At 40.2% G+C, this 27,973-nt stretch overlaps 1 protein-coding gene across 10 annotated transcripts in view; it reads left to right on the forward strand.

Moving 5' to 3' along the window:
• The window catches only part of LOC138702916 (collagen alpha-2(IV) chain-like), a 157,129-nt gene that overhangs the window by 115,656 nt on the left and 13,500 nt on the right, over window positions 1-27,973 (forward strand). For 7 of the 10 annotated variants that reach the window (XM_069830310.1, XM_069830313.1, XM_069830312.1 and 4 more), the window contains exons 3-7: window positions 411-657; window positions 2,828-3,027; window positions 6,567-7,907; window positions 11,532-13,781; window positions 21,039-22,334. In XM_069830310.1, the coding sequence (XP_069686411.1) occupies window positions 411-657; window positions 2,828-3,027; window positions 6,567-7,907; window positions 11,532-13,781; window positions 21,039-22,334 (5,334 nt within the window). The remainder of the gene's footprint in view (window positions 1-410; window positions 658-2,827; window positions 3,028-6,566; window positions 7,908-11,531; window positions 13,782-21,038; window positions 22,335-27,973) is intronic. The other 3 variants (XM_069830317.1, XM_069830318.1, XM_069830311.1) reach the window with 3 other exon arrangements.

Raw genomic sequence — 27,973 nt, forward strand, 5'->3', positions numbered from 1 at the left:
CATTCTTCAAATGTTAAAGAACATGAATTCATATTCACCTATGCCTAACTAAGCAAGTCGGAACTTCATTTTTGTCCACCTAGATTTAGAAAATTGCACATTGTGAAATGTAGTCAGACATTGTGCAACGGTTGCTAGGCTAAATTATTTTGTTACATTGTAAATTTTAGACTTTCATGAAGTTTAGCGTGGTGTTTCTACGGTACATTGCAACCTTGACTCTGAATTACGCAAATCTGGCTTTCAGGTAGTAGCTCCATGTAAAGCACGTGTGAATAATTTCAAGGAAAAATTGTTCCGGGACCGGGTATCGATCCCGGGACCCTTCGCTTAGCACACGAATGCTCTTCCGACTGAGCTACCACAGGAACTATATACGACACCGTCACAATTATCTCTGAATGTTTCAGGTTCTTACGAATTCGGCTATGAGGTGGGCCCGGACGGACAGTTCCACCACGAGAACCGTGGGCCGGACGGCGTTGTCTACGGCTGCTACGGCTACATCGACCCCAACGGGAAGCCCCGCGCCACGTACTACGTGTCGGACGGGTGGGGGTACCGCGTGGTGAAGCGCGGGGAGCCGGTGGAGCTCTTTCTGCACCCGCACAACCCCCAGGACGTCGAGGGCGGCGGGAGCGGCGGCGAAGGCGACGGGTGAGTCAACGCGAAAATTTTATAACTGAGGGATAAAGCCCATGCATGGACAACTCGTACTCAAAAGTGCTAAAGGACCTTAAAAGAGAGAAAGAAAAACGGAGCTAGACGCAGCAGTTACAAGTTGTTTGTACACTATCTACCAAAACGTAATTGGACACTGTTTTTGCCTCTTTAGAACCTCGTGGTACCACCTTTTGTTGCCACCCCGTCAGGCATGCTCTCTAGTAGTTTGTGTAGGATATCCACTGGAATGCGTCGCCATTCCTCTTGCAACATGGCACTCAGTTGGACAATGGAAGTTGGCATAATCTCCCGAGACCTCAATCGCCGGTCCATTTTTCCCCAAAGGTGCTCAATGGGATTGAGATCAGGACTCCGTGCAGGCCAGTCCAACCGGTGAACATTATTGTCTGCATACCACTGCATAGTAGCCGCCGAAACATGGGGCCAACTTCCATTGTCCAATTGAGTGCCATGTTGCAAGAGGAATGGCGACGCATTCCAGTGGATATCCTACACAAACTAGTGGAGAGCATGCCTGACAGGGTGGCTGCTGTTATAGCAACAAGAGGTGGTACCGCGAGGTTCTAAAGGGATAAACAGTGCCCAATTACTTTTTGGTAGATAGTGTAGTTTCGCTGCAAAAGCAGTTCACTGCCACGGTGCTCTCTGGTGGCTCATGGTGGTGGTCGTGATATCTACTCCATGATTTGAATTTCAGAATGATGCATGGTACAATAATTATAGTAATTTTAGAAAGACTGTACCTAAACACACAAAACAAAATTATATTATTTCCTTGCTTTGTAAATTATTTTAGTACTGGAAACACAAACTGCATACAACCTTTTCAAGATACAATAAATATGGCTGCAACACATATTTATTATTACACTATTTGTTAATATTTCTTATTATGTCTTATTTGAAACATTGAGCGCGAGAATTTAAAAGTCTTTACACATTAAAGAGTATTCCTCTGTTCTCAGAAAGGTTATAGTCTGTATTCGCAAACAAACACAAATTCAAGAAAGTAATTTTTACATGTCACGGCAAATGAAATAAACCTATTTCTGAGCTCTTTTTGTACATTGAGAGCTTTTACACTTCTTTCTTGTATTAAACTCTGCCTCAAGCATATACAGTGTATATGGAAGCAAAGAGTATAATTGGAAATTCTGACTTAGGCATCATTATGAACAGTTCGATTCCTGATTTCGCTGGAATCTGAGTGGCGTGCTGTTCTATAGATTTATCAATTCAAGCTATAAACTTTCAGGATCTCGATTCCTTGTCAATTGTCACTGTTTCTCCAAACTTACCAGTGAATTCTGTTGTAGATCTTAAAGTAGGTTCTTATATTGGATAAGAAGATTTTCTGGTCACTCTTCAAGAGAGTTTATAGTCAAAGAAAGTGAAGTTGTTTATTTTCTACATGATACAGTCACATTTCAAATTTCTCCATAAATGCTATTAGCTAGTCGATCATATGTCGTGCAATTCTGTAACTCACACGCACAATGTGCTAACGATATTTGATATTAGTCTCACCTTGTTGATATCCCTTTTTACCTTTAGCTTTTCTAGACAGTATTTATTTACTAAAACCTTCACTGTGTTTATTTGTAACTATAAAATATCATGCGTAAGAAAATGTAATAGAACACAATACAAGCTTCACCCCCTTTTTAATAAAAAAACCTTTCTCTTTCGACTCATCACCAAAGGGAAATGATCTGGAGATTATGTTGTTTTTCACTTAAAACGAGCCGCCACTGACTGCTGACGCGAGCGAACTTGCATCTTGCAAAAACCGCATACAGACACTACAGCTAGTACAGATCCGTTCTACCTTCACTGAGGTTGTGCTGGCATTTTGAGAGCACGAGTTCCCCACCTATGGATAAAGACGATTTCTGCAATCAGCACGCTGAGAATTTGACACTAGTACGATTCAAATCAATGCTCCAATATGACGAAAAATTCACAAATTCTTCCCAGAAGTCTTTTAAAGTATTGGGCTACCAACAGCCGCTATTGAAGAAGTCTTTATCACATATTAATTAGTATTCAACTAGCAAAACAGTTAAAACACAAGCATGTCGTGTTGTTGAAGCAGGTGATGCGAATATGCAATGTGTGATGCACTTACCATTCGCTGGTACAGGGACGCCGCACATCACCACCACCATCATGGAGTTGTGACACCTTGGAAGGATCTGTTTTTCCCGAAAGGATGTGGAGGTCCCGGACCCGGAACAGGGGCTGGTAGCAGCCCTGGCGGTGTGGTTGGAGGTCCAGGAGGTTTCCCAGGGTCGCCAGGATCACCAGGATCACCAGGATCACCGGGATCCCCAGGAACACCAGGTACAGTTGTTATTTTTCCTAGGGAGAAATTACAAGCCTCTTCAATAGGTGTAGGTATTTTTTTCTATTAATTTAATATATTAGCCGTTATTATACAGGGTGAATCAGAAGTCTGGAACCATATAAATATCTTCCATATGCTTGATTTTCGATTACAATAGGTATTGCCAGTGTTTGTAAGATCAAATGCTCTACCAGTGACACATTCGACTCTAGTCCTCAGCTATCTCAAAAGCCGCCATTTTGAATGCAACTTTGAAATTTTAAATGGAAAGGGGGTTATGTAGGTACTCAAAATCATGTGAAATTTTCTGAAAAAAATCAATGGTGGAATCCGTTTTGAGATATCTCTAATCGTTTTCAGGCTATTTAAAGATAATTGTCGTAATGACACAAACATTAGTTACTGCATCTACAGATATTTTGTAACAGGGTACAGTACTAAGGAGGCTTTGGAAAAGGTATTTTTATGCAATTCTGGTAATTAACTTTTCTTGCTTTACTGTTTGGTCAATCAGTGACAGTTTCAATGCATTTTTGTGAAAATTTGAAGCTTGCCTATAACAAATTTCTTAATTTTCGTGATGGAATTATCGAAAGAGAGAAGAATTGGTATCATTTTTCATTCTGATGGGTTAAGCCACAGAAATGTTGCAGCAGACTGGACATTGGATTGGTCGGCCTGGACCAGTAGAATGGCCGGCCAGACTTTCAGATTTAACATCTCTGATTTTTTCTTTTGGGGTTATATAAAGAGCTTGGTATAAGAAAAGAAACTTGAGCATGTGGAGAGAACATTTTGTAGCATTTCCAGCGTGACTTTAGCACAGGCTTCAATGATACGGTTCTTTAAATGCTTCACATTCTCAATTTTCTCTTCATAACACCTATAGTAATCGAAAATCAAGCATATGGAAAATATTTACATGGGTCCAGACTTTTGATTCACCTTGTAGAACTCTGATCGCATTATTCTACTCGCATATTTATTACATTATTTTTTAATTTATAACTACTGAAATATGTTTTATTCCTTTGTTCAACGTTGTTTATGTTTATCTTTCTAAATACAAACTAAATGTACGTTAATAAAATTTTTTGATAGTATTTTATAAATCATCTCGTAACCCCCTGGGAGTCGCTACCCACAGTTTGGGAACCACTGCTATAGAGCATTCCACGTTAAGAAAGAAGGCATTGGTTTCATGGCGGTACCTAGTACGTTGTAGAAACTGTGTAATAGATAGGCGTTTTTATGGCAACTGATCATTTGATGGAACAGCCCCATATGCTCAATTCTTTTTTCTAAACGTGAAATCCTCTATACATGCATGATATTTGGTAGGCCTATAGGCATTCTTTAGGCTACTAGGAAACTCTTCTCTGGAATAGAAATTTGTTACAGTATTTTGTTATATTTGGAAAATATTCCTTCCTATTTCTATAAAAAATATCTCTAAAATTCATTCTTAAAATTTAATTATTTTTCTTAAAAATTATTTGGAACCCTATATCAAAATTATACTCTAGACATCTTAAAAACGTGCTAATAGGAGTAAAATATCATAGAAATTTTGAAGTTATTTTCAAAAATGGCTAAGACATCCATTGTAGTGAATTGCCATATCCTGGTTTACAAAGGAGAGTCGGGTAGTATCGGACATCGGGTAATATCGGACAGTGCGTTTCTTTCATCTACCACCATGTGGTAGTACCTGAATGACATGGTTACGTTTCTCTATGCGACATCACAGAAACGTAACTATGTCAATCAGGTACTATCATCGTGTGGTACATGAAAGAAATTCACTGTCCGATATTACCCGATGTCCGATACTACCCGACTCTCCCTTAGGCCTATATGGAAATAGTGTATGAATAAAAAAACAATTAAAAAATTTCAGAATTTCCTCCAATTATTAAATTACATGAATTTAATTAGTTATACAGAATGGAAAACAAATTGTTACATTAATTACACTAGTTATAGGCCAGGTAATTATGAGCAAATTTTGTCATTTCTTTAGACGCGACCAACAATCTGGTAAGATTTATGAGATATTTGACAATACTGAAATGTAAGAGTAGTAAGTAGGAGAGCAAAATACGTAGCAGTACGTGTTTGTTTACTTTACTGAATTGCAGAGGGGCGTAATGTAATTTTACATTATTGAAACCTTAATTATTATTTTTACATTTCTGAGGTTCGAACTGTTATTATTCAATCCCAGACATCGTAAAGCCGGCGACTAACTGGCATGAACTGATGCAACGCAGCAAATAAAAATTGCTGCAGCAGAATATTTCTTGTTTGTGCTCAGATCAAGTTGATCAAGCTTAACGCCACGTGTTTAACCTTTAAATTGGCAACGTATCTTATATGATACAACAGGCTAATAGGCTATATATTATAATTTTATGCTCGACCATGCCGAAATGTAGTAATTGTGCACCTGGTAGTAGCCCTTTAATGCACCTCATTAAAGTACACCTATTCATTATACTTCAGCTGTCCAGCCAATGAGAAATCACCATTGTACCATTATAAAAGCGCAAGTATCGATTATTCTCGGATATGCAATCGAAAGACAACCAGCGAAACGTTACGGAGGCTGGAAATCCAATACTGTCGCAGAAGGTTATGTTCTGTTACTATAATAATTAGCGTTAATTGTAAATAATATTCAAATAAATTCAATTTGTCATCTCGTTTTTCAATTCTAAATCAATTTCAAGGTTATATCAAGACTAATGTTCATGTTATTCTCTAGATTATATCAGGGTCAATGACATTCGTTCCTCGGAAAAAATCAATACTTTTGCGTCTGCGCACATCTCACAATTTAGAAGGTCAGTTCCGCTCCTCGCTTATATGAACATAACATGAATACTTATGAATAATTTGAAATTAGAAATATGGTCGAGCGTAAAAAGTCGTATGAAACTTACCTATAATGGTAATTAAGACGCTCGTATGAAAATTATGAAACTCGCCTGCGCTCGTTTCATAAACGAACATACTCGCGTCTTAATTACTACCATTATAGGCTCGTTGCATAATGTACTATTAATGGAACAATAGAAAAAATTTGGTACCGGTAGGTAAATTAAAATTTCACAATAGTATAATATTGCACAACATATAAAATATGGACATTGCGAAAGTTGTTTTCTTTACAGTCCGACACGGTTTAATAAACTAGTGTGAGAAATGAAGTTTTGCCAATTTTAGTGTAAAAAACATAGGGTAAACTAGAGTCTGTTGGACAGTCGGGCATGTTGGACACTCTTTACTTTAACGTGTTACCTCGCCACTTGTGGGCACCACATTCTGCTAGAAGTCAATGATGGAAGTAGCCACAGTGCGTCCCTATTTATCGCAACGATCTGCGGTTTGCACCATTATTCATGGGAAAACGGAGGCTATAGAATAAAGGACACTGTGAATATATGATTTTTCATGAGAGAGGGATACTGAATTTTATATTAATATAAAATGTCTAAATATGTTAGTACCAAAGCCTTATTGATTTTCATAGGAACACCAGGGACACCTGGCACACCCGGCACACCCGGCACACCTGGTTACCCAGGAGGTCCTGGAGGACCAGGAGGACCAGGAGGTCCAGCAGGACCAGGAGGTTATCCTACAGGACCAGGCACACCAGGAAGGCCAGGAGCACCCGGCACACCCGGAGGACCAGGAGGTCCGGGAGGTCCGGGAGGCCCTCCATATCCAGGAGGTCCATCAGGACCGGGAGGTTATCCTACAGGACCAGGCACACCAGGAAGGCCAGGAGCACCCGGGACACCCGGAGGACCAGGAGGTCCGGGAGGTCCAGGAGGCCCAGGTGGACCGGGAGGTCCCCCATATCCAGGAGGTCCATCTGGACCGGGAGGTTATCCTACAGGACCAGGCACACCAGGAAGGCCAGGAGCACCCGGGACACCCGGAGGACCAGGAGGTCCGGGAGGTCCAGGAGGCCCAGGTGGACCGGGAGGTCCCCCATATCCAGGAGGTCCATCTGGACCGGGAGGTTATCCTACAGGACCAGGCACACCAGGAAGGCCAGGAGCACCTGGCACACCCGGAGGACCAGGAGGTCCAGGAGGTCCTGGAGGCCCAGGTGGACCCGGAGGCCCTCAATATCCAGGAGGTCCATCAGGACCGGGAGGTTATCCTACAGGACCAGGCACACCAGGAAGGCCAGGAGCACCCGGCACACCCGGAGGACCAGGAGGTCCGGGAGGTCCAGGAGGCCCAGGTGGACCAGGAGGCCCTCCATATCCAGGAGGTCCATCAGGACCGGGAGGTTATCCTACAGGACCAGGCACACCAGGAAGACCAGGAACACCTGGCACACCCGGAGGACCAGGAGGTCCGGGAGGTCCAGGAGGACCAGGAGGCCCTGCATATCCAGGAGGTCCATCAGGACCGGGAGGTTATCCTACAGGACCAGGCACACCAGGAAGACCAGGAACACCTGGCACATCCGGAGGACCAGGAGGTCCGGGAGGTCCAGGAGGACCAGGAGGCCCTGCATATCCAGGAGGTCCATCTGGACCAGGAGGTTATCCTACAGGACCAGGCACACCAGGAAGGCCTGGAGCACCCGGCACACCCGGAGGACCAGGAGGTCCGGGAGGTCCAGGAGGACCAGGTGGCCCTGCATATCCAGGAGGTCCATCTGGACCAGGAGGTTATCCTACAGGACCAGGCACACCAGGAAGACCAGGAACACCTGGCACACCCGGAGGACCAGGAGGTCCGGGAGGTCCAGGAGGCCCAGGTGGACCAGGAGGCCCTGCATATCCAGGAGGTCCATCAGGACCAGGATATCCTACTAGGCCAGGCACACCAGGAGGTCCCGGCGGTCCAGGTACGATTGCCTTGTAATTTGTGAAAATTGTGTATAATTAATTGAAACGATTTGAGAACACTTTCCACATAGGCCGATGAATTCCTGTAAAATTTTATTCTATATCTATTCTATCACAATTAAGCTCTAAATATAAATCAATGACAATTGAGTATTATGTAAAAACACTGGGCCCGGCAATTGGTGATTACACATTTCAGCATGATATCCTAACGTGACTATAAAGTTTTAAACTATCAAAATATCACAGTATAAGGTGTGTTTCCGAGGTGGTGTTACAAACTTTCAGGGATGATGGCGAAGAGCACATGCATCAATTTGAGATAAGGAACCATGGTCCGGAAATGACTGAGTCGAAAGTTATAAGCAAAAATAATTGTGTGGAAATGGAAATGTAATTTGGCAATACGTGTCCTCCTTCCCTTTACCTTTGGAACAGTCGTGGAAAAATGGTATGGGCCGGATGTCTCCTACGTGGGTACTTAGCCCGATTCAATCTGTGAACTTGTCTACTGTTCCCATTGGCTCATCCGTATTCGAAAATCAGGTCTGCTTATTCCGCTCTCGTGTACTCCTCCATTTCACTAGGACTGATCGACTGGACACTGCAACTTGTGCACATACACTGCTGTCTACAGACGTGCATATCAAGACCGACCATGTCCGTTACACATTACGCTATCTGCATTGCTTTAGTGTAGTTTCCTCTCCCCACCCCTCAGACAGCGCACTGAATGGAATACTGTAAGTAGACAACGTAAACAAAGTCAGATGAATACAGTATGTGTAAGATGTACAGATAAATACACATATATAAGGTGTACAGAGGAATAAAGTTATTTCATTTCCACACAATTATTTTTGCTTGTAACTTTCGACTCGGTCATTTCCGCACCAGGGTTCCTTATCTCAAATTGATACATGTGCCCTTCGACATCCCTGAAAGTTTGTAACACCACCTCGGAAACACCCTGCATAGCTTGAACAATGCAATTTATTGGTATGTTATTATTTTCGAAAATTACACATTTCAAGTTATCCTTTCAGTTGAGGACTGACCTGGAGATTGTTTAAGACACGTTGCAATAAACCTGGATCTTTTGTCTGTACTCTGTTCTTCAAATCCTAGATAAAGTTTGGTCTGGTTTGAAATACTCTTTCTTTAAGGTATCCCCACAGACAAAAAAAGATCAGCAGCTATAACGTTTGGGAATCGAGCCAGCTAGTTGATATCGTAAAACCGTTTTAATATAAATCGGGGTGGAGAAAAATTCTCAACAACCGCGGTGTGTCCCTGGCAGTATAGGCCGTAGCCCTGTCTTTTTGAAAACAAATGCCATCCCTGTTTAGTGTTTCTGTGAATAAAGTCTATAACATTTTCTAATATATTTCACCATTCACAATAATAATTCTCTCATTTCCATCTTGAAAAAATTAGGGACGAATGATGATTCTAGCAGAAGCAATACGCCATAGATCAACTTTTTTACTTTATGCTGGCAGTTTATGCAATACCTAGAATTGTTACTGCACTCATTTAATTTTAAAGTTCTGCCGAATTTGTGAGATCCAATTTGTCCTGAACAATTTCACAGTAACATTGCAATAAATCGTAAAGTACAAGGGGGATCACTCCTTGAACTGTGTCAAAAAATAACATGCTAATAAATTTTATGTTTCAAACACAATTTAATAAATTGCTGCAACAACTATTTTATTGAAAACTACACGAAACGATTAGAAATTAATAGATTTAATTATACAAATTATTAAGCATCCGAATTTCTCTATCTATAGTAGAATGCCCTACCACTGAGCTATATCACAGCTTGATTTTAATGTTACTATTATACTTTTGCTATATCATACAACTTTTAACCAATAAAACGGTACGAAAGAATGTGTTTCAACCAATCATTGCTGTTTATCGCTACAATTTCATCAGTTCCCCAGCAATTGTTTTATTTTATTTCTTCCCTAGCATTTGTTCGTTTTATTTCTTCCCTAGCATTTGTTCGTTTTATTTCTTCCCTAGCATTTGTTCGTTTTATTTCTTCCCTAACATTTGTTCGTTTTATTTCTTCCCTAGCATTTGTTCGTTTTTATCATTCCCTAGCATTTGTTTCTTTGTTTGCCAATACTTCAAACTGCAAATTCTTTACGGTACTATAAAACATACTTTGCGATCGTCGTTTATTTCCCGCATAGATAGTGAACTGAAAATGGCGGCTCCGTTTAAACGTTTTGGTGAACTTAGCATTAGTGAAATATAATTGTTTTAGTAAGTAAATTAATACCTATTTTATTTTATTAGAGTACTTTATTTCTTTTAATCTTTATAAAATTTCTTTTGTTTTTATCACCTACCTACATTTGTTTCTTTGTTTGCCAACATTTCAAATTGCAAATTCTTTACGGTACTATAAAACATATTTTGCTATCGTCATTTGTTTATCGCAAAGATAGTAAACTGAAAAAAGCGGCTCCGTTCAAACGTTTTGGTGAAGCTAACATTAGTGGAATAGAATTTCAGTAGGTCAATTAATATTTTATTGTATTAGAATACTTTATTCCTTCTAATTTTTATATACTTTCTTTTAATCATGTAACAGTCAATTAAATCCCACTCGAATTATGAATTTTTGTAGATAAATCAAAACCTCTAGCGAGGTTACTGTTGGTAAAGTTTCAGCATTACCATTTTAGGAAATTCATCACAGGGTATATCGAGGAAATTTTCTTCATACCAGCACGAAAGATTGTCTAAAAAATAGTGTACCACATACATTACTACAATTATTTTATTTTGTTCGTAGGATTGCTGTAGGCCTACTTGGTCTGCGATCTTGTTTCGCAAACATCCCTACAAAATAAAATATTATTTTAACACTTGTATCGTAAATAATTATTTTGTCCATCGAAAATATTTATAGTAGAAGTTTAGGAGAAATTTTCAGAAGTAAATTAATTAAAATTGTAACAATATAGAACAAATAACCTTAAGTATAATGATAATCAATGTCGTCGTCATCATCACCTTCATCATCATCATCATCATCATCATCATCATCATCATCATCATAATCACAATCAATGTCGTCATCGCCATCATCATCATCATTATCATCATCATCATCATCATCATCATCATCATCATCATCATCATCATTCTGTTCTTCATACTGAGTCTAAAACCTGTAGACGATACTGCATCTTAATCTTTTGTATGTTGTCTTAACGTACATGGTCGGGCAAGTCACAAATTTCTTCTTTAAGTTAACATAGTACACAAAGAGTAAATACTAACCAGTCAAACTTTCTTAGAGAAGAGTTGGCAACATACATTTCGCACAACCTATAATTAAAATTTAACACAACTAAAAGAACAAGAGTAACAGAACGTGTGACAAAGAAATGAAATAAGACAAGAAGTAGGGACTGTAAAAATTAGTGGAATAACTGAAACTAATCAATGACAAGAAAAAAAAACAATACAACGCAAACTTTAATTTTTAAAAGAAATTCAGGAAAGAAGGGAGATCACATGAAGTGTAATATACATCAGAGCGTATAACACAAAACACTAAGTTTTCTAATGACTAAAGACTGTTATGAAAATTACAGGGCAGCCTGAACAACCGGGATATCCTGTACAACCCGGAGGACCAGGGTACCCAGGACAGCCCAGTCACCCAGGACAACCTGGACAACCCGGAAAACCAGGTCAACCGGGATACCCAGGACAACCAGGAGGACCAGGATATCCAGGACAACCCATTAAACCAGGGCAACCAGGATACCCAGGAAAACCAAGCCAACCCGGTCAACCAGGATACCCAGGACAACCAGGTCAACCAGGTGGACCAGGACAACCAGGACAACCTGGTAAGCCAGGGCAACCGGGATATCCGGGACAACCAAGCCAACCCGGTCAGCCGGGATACCCAGGACAACCAGGCCAACCCGGAGGACCAGGATACCCAGGACAACCAGGTCAGCCTGGACAACCCGGTAAACCAGGTCAGCCAGGATACCCAGGACAGCCAAGTCAACCAGGACAACCCGGTAAACCAGGTCAACCGGGATACCCAGGACAACCAGGCCAACCAGGACAGCCAGGAGGACCAGGATACCCAGGACAACCTGGACAACCCGGCAAACCAGGTCATCCCGGACAGCCAGGACAACCAAGCCAACCCGGTCAGCCGGGATACCCAGGACAACCAAGCCAGCCCGGAGGACCAGGATATCCAGGACAACCTGGTCAGCCTGGACAACCCGGTAAACCAGGCCAGCCAGGATACCCAGGACAACCCAGTAAGCCAGGTCAACCGGGATACCCAGGCCAACCAGGACAGCCAGGAGGACCAGGATATCCAGGACAACCGGGACAACCCGGTAAACCAGGCCAACCCGGATATCCAGGACAACCAAGCCAACCCGGTCAGCCGGGATACCCAGGACAACCAGGCCAACCCGGAGGTCCAGGATTCCCAGGACAACCAGGTCAGCCTGGACAACCCGGTAAACCAGGTCAGCCAGGATACCCAGGACAACCAGGACAGCCAGGACAACCTGGAAAGCCAGGTCAACCGGGATACCCAGGACAACCAGGCCAACCAGGACAGCCAGGAGGACCTGGGTATCCAGGACAACCGGGACAGCCCGGCAAACCAGGTCAACCCGGATATCCTGGACAACCAAGCCAACCGGGTCAGCCGGGATACCCAGGACAACCAGGTCAACCAGGACAACCAGGGGGACCAGGATATCCAGGACAGCCAGGCCAGCCTGGACAACCCGGTAAACCAGGCCAACCGGGATACCCAGGACAACCAGGACAACCGGGTCACCCACAACAACCTGGCCAACCGGGATACCCAGGACAACCAGGCCAACCAGGGCAGCCAGGACAACCAGGATACCCAGGACAACCCGGTAAACCAGGTCAGCCTGGATATCCAGAACAACCAGGAGGGCCAGGCTATCCAGGACAACCAGGCCAGCCCGGTAAACCAGGAGAACCGGGATATCCAGGACAACCTGGACAGCCAGGACAACCAGGAAAACCAGGACAGCCGGGATACCCAGGCCAACCCGGAGGACCGGGATACCCAGGACAACCAGGGCAGCCCGGTAAACCAGGCCAACCGGGATATCCAGGACAACCAGGCCAACCAGGACAGCCAGGAGGACCAGGATACCCAGGACAACCTGGACAACCCGGCAAACCAGGTCAGCCAGGATACCCAGGACAACCAGGACAGCCAAGTCAACCAGGACAACCCGGTGAACCAGGTCAACCGGGATACCCAGGGCAACCAGGCCAACCAGGACAGCCAGGAGGACCAGGATACCCAGGACAACCTGGACAACCCGGCAAACCAGGTCAACCCGGACTGCCAGGGCAACCAACCCAACCCGGCCAGCCGGGATACCCAGGACAACCAGGCCAACCAGGGGGACCAGGATATCCAGGACAACCAGGTCAGCCTGGACAACCCGGTAAACCAGGCCAACCAGGATACCCAGGACAACCAGGACAGCCAAGTCAACCAGGATACCCAGGACAACCAGGACATCCAGGACAACCAGGACATCCAGGCCAACCAGGACAGCCAGGAGGACCAGGATATCCAGGACAACCGGGACAACCCGGCAAACCAGGTCAACCGGGACAGCCGGGAGGACCAGGATATCCAGGACAACCTGGACAACCCGGTAAACCAGGGCAACCTGGATATCCAGGACATCCAAGCCAGCCCGGACAACCGGGATACCCAGGACAACCAATGCAACCAGGCCAACCCGGCCAGCCAGGGCAACCTGGACAACCTGGGGGACCGGGATACCCAGGACAACCTGGCCAACCAGGTGGGTTGAATATGTGTATATTAATTAGTTTTGAACTTCTCATGTTTCTTAGTGAAAGTACAGGGAAATTTTGTTTCGTTGTATTTCAGCAGCCAGATGACGGAAAAAAAGAAACAAAAGACGTGAACCAAATAAACGAGATAGGAAAAGAATGAAATACTCTTTCAAATTTGAATGTCATAATATAGGGGCATAAATTTAAATTGCAGAGGGTGACGTTGGGGGATGAATGGGTGGAACCTAAAATGCTATGAAAACTTCTTTTAACTTTTCCCCCATGCCGTCATTTTTATTTAAATAAAATTTTATTAAAATAAATAGTTATTTAATTCGGGAACTTTCGAAATTAAAACTGTATATTTAAGTATTTTGTGGAAGCATTTCTTTTAATAATAATAATAATAATAATAATAATAATAATAATAATAATAATAATAATAATAATAATAATAATAATAATAATAATAATAATGCATTGCTTATGCAGTAATTTCTCCTCTTCAACTTAACCAGAGGGTTACAGAAATGAATAATAATAACACACAATAGAAATATATCAATGGAATTAATCAATAAACATTAAAATTATCACTCTCTGCACAGTTTTCAAAAGCACAAATCTAGCTGGACAAAAATTAATAACTTCTCTGTATTCTAACAGATTGTTATAAAACTTTGTACACACTTTATAGGTACCAAATATTTTTTGTGTAGAAACTCTAATTACGTTTGTGTAAGAGGATCTACTTCTTATAATGGGTGGTATCAAATAAAATTAATAACGTCTCTCCATTGTAGCGAATTTTTATGAAACTATCTATAGGGGTTACAAGTAACATAATATACTTTTCGGGAAAACCCCTGATTACGATTGTGTAAGAGGAACAACCCCTTTCTAGCGTTGCATTTAAATAAAATTAATAACTTGTCTCCTATATAACAAACTTTTTATGAAACTTCGCGCAGGAGTTACAGGTGGCATGTATTTTTGTGTTCAAACTCTGGTTAAGTTTGTATAAGCGAAACTATACCCTTCATTGGGGGTACATTCCGACAAAATCAGTAATTTCTCTCCTATATACTAGATTTTTACAAAATTTTGTACAGAATTACAGATAGTAGTAGTAGTAGTAGTACATGGGAATTTTCATCAACCCACACATGCTGATTATGAAAATTCACAACACCCCGCTCATATCCGCAACCAAACTTTTCTTTTCAGTATTCCTTGCGACGTAACAATATTCCATGCCAGGGGTGTCAACTGCGGTATGATTATCTAGTAGCTTGCTGTATTGTGGGGCAGAATAATGCATTGTCATAAATGGACGTCACATTGAGCACCTCCTATGAACAGGTGTTTAGATCTCAGAAAGTATGTGTTGTAGGACCCATGTTTATTAGACATTTGTTTCTTGTTTTGATGCATACTATCACCTCCTAAAATATTGAAAACTTTTTTAACACCCTGTATACATGAAATACAAACAACACAAAAGAAGATACCATAGATAGCATAGGCTATATTTTTGTGTGGAAGTACTGATTACATTTACTCTTTTATATACGAGTGGTTTTAAATGAAATTAATAACTCTACTCCTATATAACAGATTTTTATGAAACATTATACGGAAGGTACAGGTAGCATACATTTTTTTGTGTACAAACTATATTTACGGTTATATAAGAGGAACTACCATCCATAGGGGGTGCATTTATATAAAACTAACAACTTTTGTCCTACATAACAGATTTTTGTGAAACTCTGTAAGGAATTGCAGGTAGCATTTATTTTTTGTATACAAACTCTACTCCATTTAGTATTCGTAAGTTTACATTCTTTTCAACTACATGTTCATACGTGATTCGGCCTTTGTTCCATATATTTTATGAGTTAGTTCCCTCAAGGTGATGATATGGGCACAGTTTAAAAGCAAGACATTACTTACTTACTTACTTACAAATGGCAATTAAGGAACCCGAAGGTTCATTGCCGCCCTCACATAAGCCCGCCAGCGGTCCCTATCCTGAGCAAGATTAATCCAGTCTCTATCATCATACCCCACCTCCCTCAAATCCATTTTAATATTATCCTCCCATCTACGTCTCGGCCTCCCTAAAGGTCTTTTTCCCTCCGGTCTCCCAACTAACACTCTATATGCATTTCTGGATTCGCCCATACGTGCTACATGCCCTGCCCATCTCAAACGTCTGGATTTAATGTTCCTAATTATGTCAGGTGAAGAATACAATGCGTGCAGTTCTGTGTTGTGTAACTTTCTCCATTCTCCTGTAACTTCATCCCGCTTAGCCCCAAATATTTTCCTAAGCACCTTATTCTCAAACACCCTTAACCTATGTTCCTCTCTCAGAGTGAGAGTCCAAGTTTCACAACCATACAGAAGAACCGGTAATATAACTGTTTTATAAATTCTAACTTTCAGATTTTTGGACAGCAGACTGGATGATAAGAGCTTCTCAACCGAATAATAACACGCATTTCCCATATTTATTCTGCGTTTAATTTCCTCCCGAGTGTCATTTTTATTTGTTACTGTTGCTCCAAGATATTTGAATTTTTCCACCTCTTCGAAGGATAAATCTCCAATGTTTATATTTCCATTTCGTACAATATTCTGGTCACGAGACATAATCATATACTTTGTCTTTTCGGGATTTACTTCCAAACCGATCGCTCTACTTGCTTCAAATAAAATTTCCGTGTTTTCCCTAATCGTTTGTGTATTTTCTCCTAATATATTCACGTCATCCGCATAGACAAGAAGCTGATGTAACCCGTTTAATTCCAAACCCTGCCTGTTATCCTGAACTTTCCTAATGGCATATTCTAGCGCGAAGTTAAAAAGTAAAGGTGATAGTGCATCTCCCTGCTTTAGCCCGCAGTGAATTGGAAAAGCATCAGATAGAAACTGACCTATACGGACTCTGCTGTATGTTTCACTGAGACACATTTTAATTAATCGAACTAGTTTCTTGGGAATACCAAATTCAATAAGAATATCATATAATACTTCCCTCTTAACCGAGTCATATGCCTTTTTGAAATCTATGAATAACTGATGTACTGTACCCTTATACTCCCATTTTTTCTCCATTATCTGTCGAATACAAAAAATCTGATCAATAGTCGATCTATTACGCCGAAAACCGCACTGATGATCCCCAATAATTTCGTCTACGTACGGAGTTAATCTTCTCAAAAGAATATTGGACAAAATTTTGTACGACGTCAACAAAAGTGATATTCCTCGAAAGTTACCACAGTTGGTTTTGTCCCCCTTTTTAAAAATAGGTACAATTATGGACTCCTTCCATTGTTCTGGTACAATTTCCTTTTCCCAAATAGCAAGTACAAGTTTATAAATTTCGCTATATAATGCGCTTCCGCCCTCTTGTATTAATTCTGCTGGAATTTGATCGATACCTGGAGACTTGTACTTTTTCAGATTTTCTATCGCAATTTCGACTTCTGAAAGCGTGGGTTCGGGTATAAATGGCTCAACAATTTGTATTTCAATTTCGTCCCGATCATTTCTATTTGGCCTATGTACATTTAGTAGTTGCGCAAAATAGAAGACAACATAAAAAAAATTACCTGAACCAGAGTTTGCACTGCGAAAACAACTTAAATTTGCTTTTTACATTCAGGTGCCTAATTTGCAGTGACGGAAACAAATACGGTTAGTTCAAGCAAAGTTAAAAGCTATCAAGTTTATCTATAGTGATTTTGTTTTATCTACCAATACATCTGTTTAACTCCAAGTTTTGTTTTAATATTTTTATATATTATTTTAATGTACCGAAGTACATATGATATTTCCATGCAGATATTCTGCGTCATCATACGATGAAAGAGTAATGGAACAGAGAAAAATTCTCTCCGGCACCGGGATTTGAACCGGGGTTTTCAGCTCTACGTGCTGATGCTTTATCCACTAAGCTACACCGGATACCCATTCCGGTGTCGGACAGAATCGTCTCAGTTTAAGTTCCAACTCTTGGGTTCCCTCTAGTGGCCGCCCTCTGCACTACGTCATAGATGTCTATGAACGTAGGACTGAAGTCCACATATGTGCTGAGGTGCACTCGTTGTGATTCTGTCCGACACCGGGATGGGTATCCGGCGTAGCTTAGTTGATAAAGTATCAGCACGTAGAGCTGAAAACCCGGGTTCAAGTCCCGGTGCTGGAGAGAATTTTTCTGCATTCCATTACTCTTTCATCGTATGATGACGCAAAATATCTGCATCATATGTACTTCGGTACATTAAAATAATATGTATGATATGCGTAAATTACTTCGTGATTTAAGACGGCGCTTATTCCGTCGGATTCCGGCCAACTAGTCACTCATAACGAGTGCACCTCAGCACATGTGTGGACTTCGGTCCTACGTTCATAGACATCTATGACGTAGTGCAAAGGGCGGCCACTAGAGGGAACTCAAGAGTTGGAACTTAAAACTGAGACGATTCTGTTCGATACCGGGTTCGGTGTGGTTTAGTGGATAAAGCGTCAGAACGTAGAGCTGAAAGCCCGGGTTCAAATCCCGGTGCCGGAGAGAATTTTTCTGTGTTCCATTACTCTTTCATCGTTAATATTTTAAGATAAAAGTTTGTAAGACAACCATTTGTAGAAATTAACTTGTTTTTGAATTCATTATTACCGCAAACAGAAAACAATGACATCATACCGCAAATTAATCGGAATAAAGTAATTTATAAAAAAACAGTTTTAGAATAGCTTCATAAGCATTCTGTATTTTAAAAAATTCTAGTTTCAGAATAGCCACAAGCAGGAGGCTTTTATTAATATAATTTTTATGACACTATGAAGGGTTAAAAAACGACATATTTTGATGAACAGCAACTTAAGACCAAACCAAGGTCGAATTAATGAAAATAAAATACTCAGAACAAATCTAGTTTTATAATAACAAAAAGACAAATAAAATAGTAGGCCTACATTATGCAACGGGCCTATAATGATAGTAATTAAAACGCGAGGATGTTCATGAAACGAGGTCACGCGAGTTTCATAATTTTCATACGAACGTTTAATTACCATTATAGGCAAGTTTCATACGACTTTTTATGCTCGATCATATTTCTAACTTGAAATTATTCATAGGTATTCATTTTATTCTTATGTGACTGGGGAGCGAACTGACCTTGTGCAATCTCGTAAATTGTGGGATGTGCGCAGACGCGAAAGTATTGATTTTTTCCGTGCAACGAATGTCGACGACCTTGATATAACCTAGAGAGTAAACTTGATATAACCTTGAAATTGAATTCGACATTGAAAAACGAGATGAAAAATTGAATTTATTTAAATATTATTATTAATTAACGCTAATTATTATAGTAACAGAACATAACCTTCTGCGACACTATTGGATTTCCAGCCTGCGTGACGTTTTGCTAGTTGTCTTTCGATTGCATATCCGAGAATAATCGAAAACCTGAACTTTAATAAATAGGTGTACTTTAATGACATGCATTAAAGGACTGCTACTAGGTGTATAATTACTACATTTTGGCATGATAGAGCATGAAAAAAACTTTTCGGAATAGCCATACTTTACGGTACTAAAATTGTTCTTATTTTGCTACATAGACTGAAGAAATGAAAGTAAATGAGGCAGTAGAGCAAGTGGACAGCTTCAAATACTTGGGGTGTACTGTAAGCAGTAACATGAGCTGCTGCCAAGAAGTCAAAAGGAGGATAGCAATGGCCAAGGAACGTTTTAATAGAAAAACGAACATGTTATGCGAACCCCTGGAAGAATAACTAAGGAAGAGACTAGTGAAGTGCTTTGTGTGAAGTGTGGCATTATATGGGGCACAAACATGGACAATACGACGAAGTGAAGAGAAATGAATAGAAGCATTTGAAGTGTGGATATGGAGAAGGATGAAGCGTGTGAAATGGGTAGACAGAGTAAGAAATAAAGCTGTTTTGCTAAGAGTGGGTGAAGAAAAAAATTGCTGAAACTGATCAGGAAGAGGAAATTAAATTGGCTTGATCGTTGGCTGAGAAGAAACTGCCTACTGAAGGATGCACTGGAAGGAATGGTGGACGGGAGATGAGTTCGGGACAGAAGAAAACAGATGATTAATGACATTAAGATATATGTATCATATGAGGAGAAGAAGGGGAATGCGGAAAATAGGAAAGATTGGAGAGTGCTGGATTTGCAGCGAAAGACCTGCCCTTGGACAGTAAGCTGTGAATAGGTCATACCAGGATAAAAATAGCGACATTGCAACGCATCTGTGGCAGCAAAGAAGAACTGTACGTAATAAATGACTATAACATGATACCCAAATCAAAATGTATAAAATTATGACAATCCCAATGTTAGTACACGGTTCAGAGTCCTGGACTACGAAGACATTTCATGTACTGAAAATACTGTCTTCAGAAATGATACGATTTATCTCAACAGGCTGAATATCATGAATGGGCAGCAATAACAATTTCATACTTATTTCACTATCTCTTGGTTGTTACAGGACGATTTAGGAACCAATACTTAGATTCCCGATTGCTGCGATAAAATTCAAGAAAATTTGTGCCTGTATTTATCAGAAAACGAAGCTGAGCAACAAGTGGTAATGGATGGATAGACAACAAGTATCAATAATGATTTTGAGATGTTTCACTACACACATTTAAATTTGCGCAAACGTAAACAATTTTCTACACATTCAGGACAATGAATGTCTTCCTATTCACTAGATTCTTACATTACTTCAATCTCCGCTTTCTATATTTATATAATATGATCCTGTAGTATTTAATTTAGAAACAAAAAATTGTAATTTAAGAGGGTAAAATTACATTCAATCCGGGACTGGTAAGTTTAGCACTGTAGGCGAAGTCGAGAGTAATAATATTTCCACGAGCGCATACAATCTGTTTACTCTCGTGTGCTATACAATATTTTATTCATTATTGGTATCTAAATATAATTTTAAATTGTAGGCCTTTTCTATATAATGTGTTGTTCGTGAAGGAGTTATAAATGAATAAAAGTATGGATTTTATTGTTGCTAATGTGTTGGTAATCATACAGAGAGTGATTTGAAACATTTTAATTCAGGCTGTGAATAAAGCCATTGTTTAGGCCGCTAAGCAAGTTGGGATAAAGTACCAGTTTAGATACAAGTCATGGATAAAGCCTATATTTATATTATGCATTAACGCTGACATGTGTATTAACTTCTCAGGTCAACCGGGACATCCAGGACAACCGGGTCAACCAGGTCAGCCAGGACAACCGGGATATCCGGGACAACCAGGAAAACCAGGACAGCCAGGACAACCAGTACAACCCGGAGGACCGGGATATCCTGGCCAACCGGGACAGCCAGGGTACCCTGGACAACCTGGAAAACCAGGTCAGCCAGGACAACCTGGATATCCAGGACAACCCGGACAGCCAGGATACCCAGGACAACCAGGACAACCCACCCAACCAGGACAACCCGGTGGACCGGGATATCCGGGACAACCAGGAAAACCAGGACAACCGGGACAGCCAGGATACCCTGGACAACCTGGACAACCAGGAAAACCAGGACAACCGGGACAGCCAGGGTACCCCGGACAACCTGGACAACCAGGTCAGCCAGGACAACCAGGACAGCCAGGATACCCAGGACAACCCACCCAACCAGGACAACCTGGTGGACCGGGATATCCGGGACAACCAGGAAAACCAGGACAGCCTGGACAACCAGGTCAACCAGGATATCCAGGACAACCAGGACAGCCAGGGTACCCTGGACAACCAGGTCAGCCAGGACAACCAGGAGGACCAGGCTATCCGCAACAACCAGGAAAACCAGGTCAACCGGGACAACCAGGATACCCCGGACAACCAGGACAGCCAGGACAACCAGGATACCCAGGACAGCCAGGTCTGCCAGGACAACCGGGAATGCCTGGATATCCGGGACAACCAGGAAAACCAGGCCAACCGGGACAGCCAGGATACCCAGGACAACCCGGCCAGCCAGGACAACCAGGCCAACCGACTCAACCAGGACATCCAGGACAACCCGGTGGACCGGGATATCCAGGACAACCAGGACATCCTACTCAACCAGGACATCCAGGACAACCCGGACAACCAGGGCAACCAGGATACCCAGGACAACCAGGACAACCCGGACAGCCAGGATACCCAGGACAACCTGGGCAACCTGGACATCCAGGCCAACCAGGACAACCCGGCCAACCAGGATACCCAGGACAACCTGGACAACCGGGAGGACCGGGATATCCAGGACAACCAGGCAAACCAGGACAACCTGGACAACCGGGATATCCGGGACAACCAGGTAAACCAGGTCAACCAGGACAGCCAGGACACCCAGGGCAACCGGGACAACCAGGGCAACCAGGACAACCTTCTCAACCAGGACATCCAGGACAACCGGGGCAACCGGGATACCCAGGACAGCCAGGACAACCCGGCCAACCAGGATACCCGGGACAACCCGGAAGACCGGGACAACCAGGTATGTAGGACTATATTGACAGAGAAATTAATGTAAGACTTGCATAGGAGAGCTGACATTGAGAATAGTTTTAGCTTACATAGTGTTGGGAAACAGGAAACAAATCGTGATGTACTTTGAAAGGGAGAAGTCGGCCTTGTTGGAGCAGTTGGTATAGCGCTGGCCTTCTATGCCAGAGGTTGCGGGTTCGATCCCGGGCCAGGTCATTGGTATTTAGGTCTAAGTGTGCTTAAATGCGACAGGCTGTCAATAAATTTACTGGCATGTAAAAGAACTCCCTCGAGACAAAATTCCTGCACAACAGCGACGCTGATACAACATCGGCTGCTGCGAGCGTCGTTAAATAAACATAACATTTAACATTGAAAGGAAGAACAACTGGCAGGTTTTGTGTTGAATTTTATAAACAACTTCAAATTTGTCATGCAGTTAATCATTCTCAAAACAAGCATCTGCAGTGTTCAAATTTGAACCTTTAATATAGTCTTTATTATTTACGTTACATATGAGTAGAGTCCGTATCTTTCACTACCGGTAGTTACTCCGTGCATATTTCTTAACCTAGAAGAGTGTCTCAAAATATTTGATCGCGAGTTCGCTTGTATTCAAGTGCGCAACCGAGGAGCTCTTACAGTGCATTTTTATGCTGTTATAAATAATAATAATAATAATAATAATAATAATAATAATAATAATAATAATAATAATAATAATAATAATAATAGAAGCTGATACTTTCTTTTGTCTGTTTATTAGTGAAGTATTCAAATTATACTACATATGTCGAAAAAATCGAAGTATTTTTCTCCGATTAATACATAGAAGCCGATACTTTTTATTGATCGTTTATTAATGAAATATTCAAGTTACAGGTAAGGGCGTGGTAGTCTTCATAAGAAGAAAAATAATGACAACGTAAATGTTCAAATATCAACAACGTGAGTTGGTTCCCCATGTTCAAATATCAACAACGTGAGTTGGTTCCCTATGTTCAAATATCAACAACGTGAGTTGGTTCCCCATGTTCAAATATCAACAACGTGAGTTGGTTCCCCATGTTCAAATATCAACAACGTGAGTTGGTTCCCTATGTTCAAATATCAACAACGTGATTTGGTTCCCCATGTTCAAATATCAACAACGTGAGTTGGTTCCCCATGTTCAAATATCAACAACGTGAGTTGGTTCCCTATGTTCAAATATCAACAACGTGAGTTGGTTCCCCATGTTCAAATATCAACAACGTGAGTTGGTTCCCCATGTTCAAATATCAACAACGTGAGTTGGTTCCCTATGTTCAAATATCAACAACGTGATTTGGTTCCCCATGTTCAAATATCAACAACGTGAGTTGGTTCCCCATGTTCAAATATCAACAACGTGAGTTGGTTCCCTATGTTCAAATATCAACAACGTGATTTGGTTCCCCATGTTCAAATATCAACAACGTGAGTTGGTTCCCCATGTTCAAATATCAACAACGTGAGTTGGTTCCCCATGTTCAAATATCAACAACGTGAGTTGGTTCCCTATGTTCAAATATCAACAACGTGAGTTGGTTCCCCATGTTCAAATATCAACAACGTGAGTTGGTTCCCTATGTTCAAATATCAACAACGTGAGTTGGTTCCCCATGTTCAAATATCAACAACGTGAGTTGGATCCCCATGTTCAAATATCAACAACGTGAGTTGGTTCCCTATGTTCAAATATCAACAACGTGAGTTGGTTCCCCATGTTCAAATATCAACAACGTGAGTTGGTTCCTCATGTTCAAATATCAACAACGTGAGTTGGTTTCCCATGTTCAAATATCAACAACGTGAGTTGGTTCCCTATGTTCAAATATCAACAACGTGAGTTGGTTCCCTATGTTCAAATATCAACAACGTGAGTTGGTTCCCTATGTTCAAATATCAACAACGTGAGTTGGTTCCCCATGTTCAAATATCAACAATGTGAGTTGGTTCCCTATGTTCAAATATCAACAACGTGAGTTGGTTCCCTATGTTCAAATATCAACAACGTGAGTTGGTTCCCCTTGTTCAAATATCAACAACGTGAGTTGGTTCCCCATGTTCAAATATCAACAACGTGAGTTGGTTCCCCATGTTCAAATATCAACAACGTGAGTTGGTTCCCCATGTTCAAATATCAACAACGTGAGTTGGTTCCCCATGTTCAAATATCAACAACGTGAGTTGGTTCCCCATGTTCAAATAGCCAAGGCTGTGATTTTGTAGCGGGCTGTTTGGGACATGGATGTTAATCGATTACGTAGCAGAGTAGTTATTATTGTTAATGTCTTCGTACGACCTCAGCACTAATAAAAACGAACAGTTTTTGTTTATAAATGATTCCGAAAGAAACATTATTTCTTTTTCCTGTAAATCGAATTTAGAAGCTTTGAAGGGAATGACCACTATTTTCGTTTATGGCACATTCAAGGCGTGTCCTAAATTATTCAAACAACTTTTTACAGTGCTTGGTGTGACAGATAATCATTACGTACCTTTGGTGTTCTTCTTGCTACAAGATCAACATGAGACGTCATATACTTACGCCTTCAATTCAATTAAACAATATGTAAATCCAGTTGTCGTTTATGCCGACTTCGAAAAAGCAATCCAAAATGGAATTTGAAACGTATTCCCTAATGCCAAACTGAAAGGTTGTAGGTTCCATCTTGCACAATCTTGGTGGAGGAAAATTCAATCCTTAGGTTTGAGTAGATATGCATTCCTGCGACACGTTTGTTTCAAATTTTTACCAGTACAGAAATAAAATTGTGAAGTTATTCGACGCAGCGTGTCCGCCAAGCAAAAAACATTTTTAACCTACCTACTACTGTAGACAGTAGTTGACAGTCCTAAGTCTGTATAAAATGGGAAGGGAAATGTTTTCTGTGTTGATATAGCGCGGGAACCAATTGCAGTACACAGGAGAAATCAACCTGGAACCAACTCGAGTATAGCTCTGGGACGAACTGGGAACTAATTCACAGATTTGGGAACCAATTCCAGTACAGCCATCGCGACACATGCACCTGCCTCCACTCAAGCGTAACCATGGCATCATACCCCCACCCTCTGTTTACAGCCTTCACTTCGATATAAGTAAAGACATTTATCAGCAACGGACGTAGGTACACATGTAATGTTACAAGTGTGTTGGATAATATGTTTCGATGTCTTTTCCAAAACAGATAAAACGCAAAAACTTAATTTTAAGGAGCATGGGAGGAAAAGTATCTCTTTTGTGCAGATGGCAAAAATATGAGATACTTAATTTGTTGTAAAATTTTAAGTGAGTATAAAAGAACAATGTACGTTGTCATTATTCTTCTTGTTATGAAGACTACCACGCCCTTACCTGTAACTTGAATATTTCATTAATAAACGATCAATAAATAGTATTGGCTTCTATGTATTAATCGGAGAAAAATTTAGATTTTTAGATTTAGATTTTATTTAATAATAACATATACATAAAAACGTTGCATTAAAATACCCCGAAAGAGCAAAGCTCGTGTTCGGGGACAGTTCCGTTACATAAATATACATACTTTGTAGACAAAATACTTAATAAAAAAGCTCACATAAAGATGATAATAAAATTAGTAAATAATAATACTAGTAATAACTGAGTGAAAAAAGAGACGATGTTGAGATTGATGGATTAATATTAAATTATTATTAGTAGTATGATTATTGCAGGTCATGTTGATATAGTAACCAAGATAAAATAGAAAAATACACTTAGGACAGAAATAATTTTGTTTTACAATACATGGTACATAATATATATATATACACGGAAGTCTGTCATATAAAATTTTTAATTCTGGATCTGAAAATTTCATTGCTTAAAGTAGCCAATTCTGGATGAAATTTTATTATCGAATTATATAGACGTGGACCATAATTTGTACTGTGTAGTAAAGCAGCAGATGTGAAATATTTAGGTTCAACTAATTTAAGAATTTCATTTCGTCTTGTATTATGAGCATGTGGCTGAGCTACAAATTTCATTCTATTTTTATTTTTATTTTTCATTAAAGAGTATTTATAAATTTGGTGAATTCTAAAAACATTCAATTCGGAATGGATCAAATTTGTTGGATAATCAGTCGCCTTTTCAAACAAATTTTGATTATACGTTTTTGCAACATGATTAGAGGAAAAAAGCAATTTTTGTAATGCCAACCCATCTCCTTGGACCTTTTTTACATATGTAGTATAATTTGAATATTTCACTAATAAACAAACAAAAGAAAGTATCAGCTTCTATGTCTTAAGCGGGGTAAAATACATCGACGTTTTTCTGAAGTATATAGCGTAATTTACATACAACTCCGTGACCAGCTTGGTATGTTTTTCTAATTTCAAATATCTGCTGATGTAAAGTAGGCCTACACGTTCTTTTTATGATAAATAAGAAAATATATTTTATTTTATTAATAATACAAAAATAATGAATAGGAGGATAAAAAGTTAACACGGAAGAAAGTGTGTGTACGTAATTAATAAGCAGAAGGATATTATTTTGTTTTTGTTTTTTTGGTCACAGTCCGTTTTTACACTGTTATTCACTGCATTACTTGAGGAGATACCTACTCCACCCCTCTCCCTGCGATAGTGGTGTGCGAGTTGCATTTCTATTACGTCACAATCTCGTGGTGTTTCACAACAACTGGCCTACATCGTCAAAATCTTTCATTTTGAAGGTTGTTGAAATTACAGATTTCTTACCAGTGTTCATTGATATTTTATGAGGTAAAAAAATCATCTTAATGGCATAAAATACACTAATTTTCATTAATATTTAATATTTAAGAAACATTTTAAAACTAGTATTTCAATAATTTGTTCAGTGCAATGAATGTGTTTGCTTTTAACATTGTAGATTTTGTTGTATCTCGTTTTATGGAGGAAATTTGAAGCCTCATTTTATGATTATCTATTAGCCTAATAGAGAGCTTTTGCCGTAACGCGTTTCTTGTCACCTTAAACTATAATGTCACGTGACCGAATACTGTAAGTGCAATAGCGGGATTTGCCGTAAAAATAGTTTTTGCCCAGCCATCTTGCATCGAATACGATAAAGACAAGGAATATGGAAGAAAATCATGCGTTTCGCATTTTGTATTCAATTTCGCATTTTATCGCGGAATAAAAAACTGCACTAAAATACTTAACACGTTTTTAAACATAAAATTACTTATAGAAATCTAGCTTTCAGGTAAAGTTCCCAGTGGGGCAGACTTGAATAATTTCAAGGGGAAAATTGTTCCGAGTTCGGGTATCGATCCCGGGAGCTTTATTAAATCATCCTGTAGATTAAATGGCGATGTGTCATAATGCGACATCAAACGTTCGTACCTGCAATCGATATATATATATATTTTTTTCAAATTTATTTACAATTTACATTTAAATGGAATACATATGAATAGATACCCGAAATGAGTGTATGTTCGTGCTCGGGTACAGTCCAGTAGTCTACATAAATTTTACAGCGTTCAAATAATAATGCTGATGATATAAATAATAGTAACAATAATAATAATAATAATAATAATAATAATAATAATAATAATAATAGAATAATCGTGACAGAAATGATACAAAGATTGTAAT

Source organism: Periplaneta americana, chromosome 7 (assembly GCF_040183065.1).
Source record: "Periplaneta americana isolate PAMFEO1 chromosome 7, P.americana_PAMFEO1_priV1, whole genome shotgun sequence".
NCBI lineage: Eukaryota > Metazoa > Arthropoda > Insecta > Blattodea > Blattidae > Periplaneta > Periplaneta americana.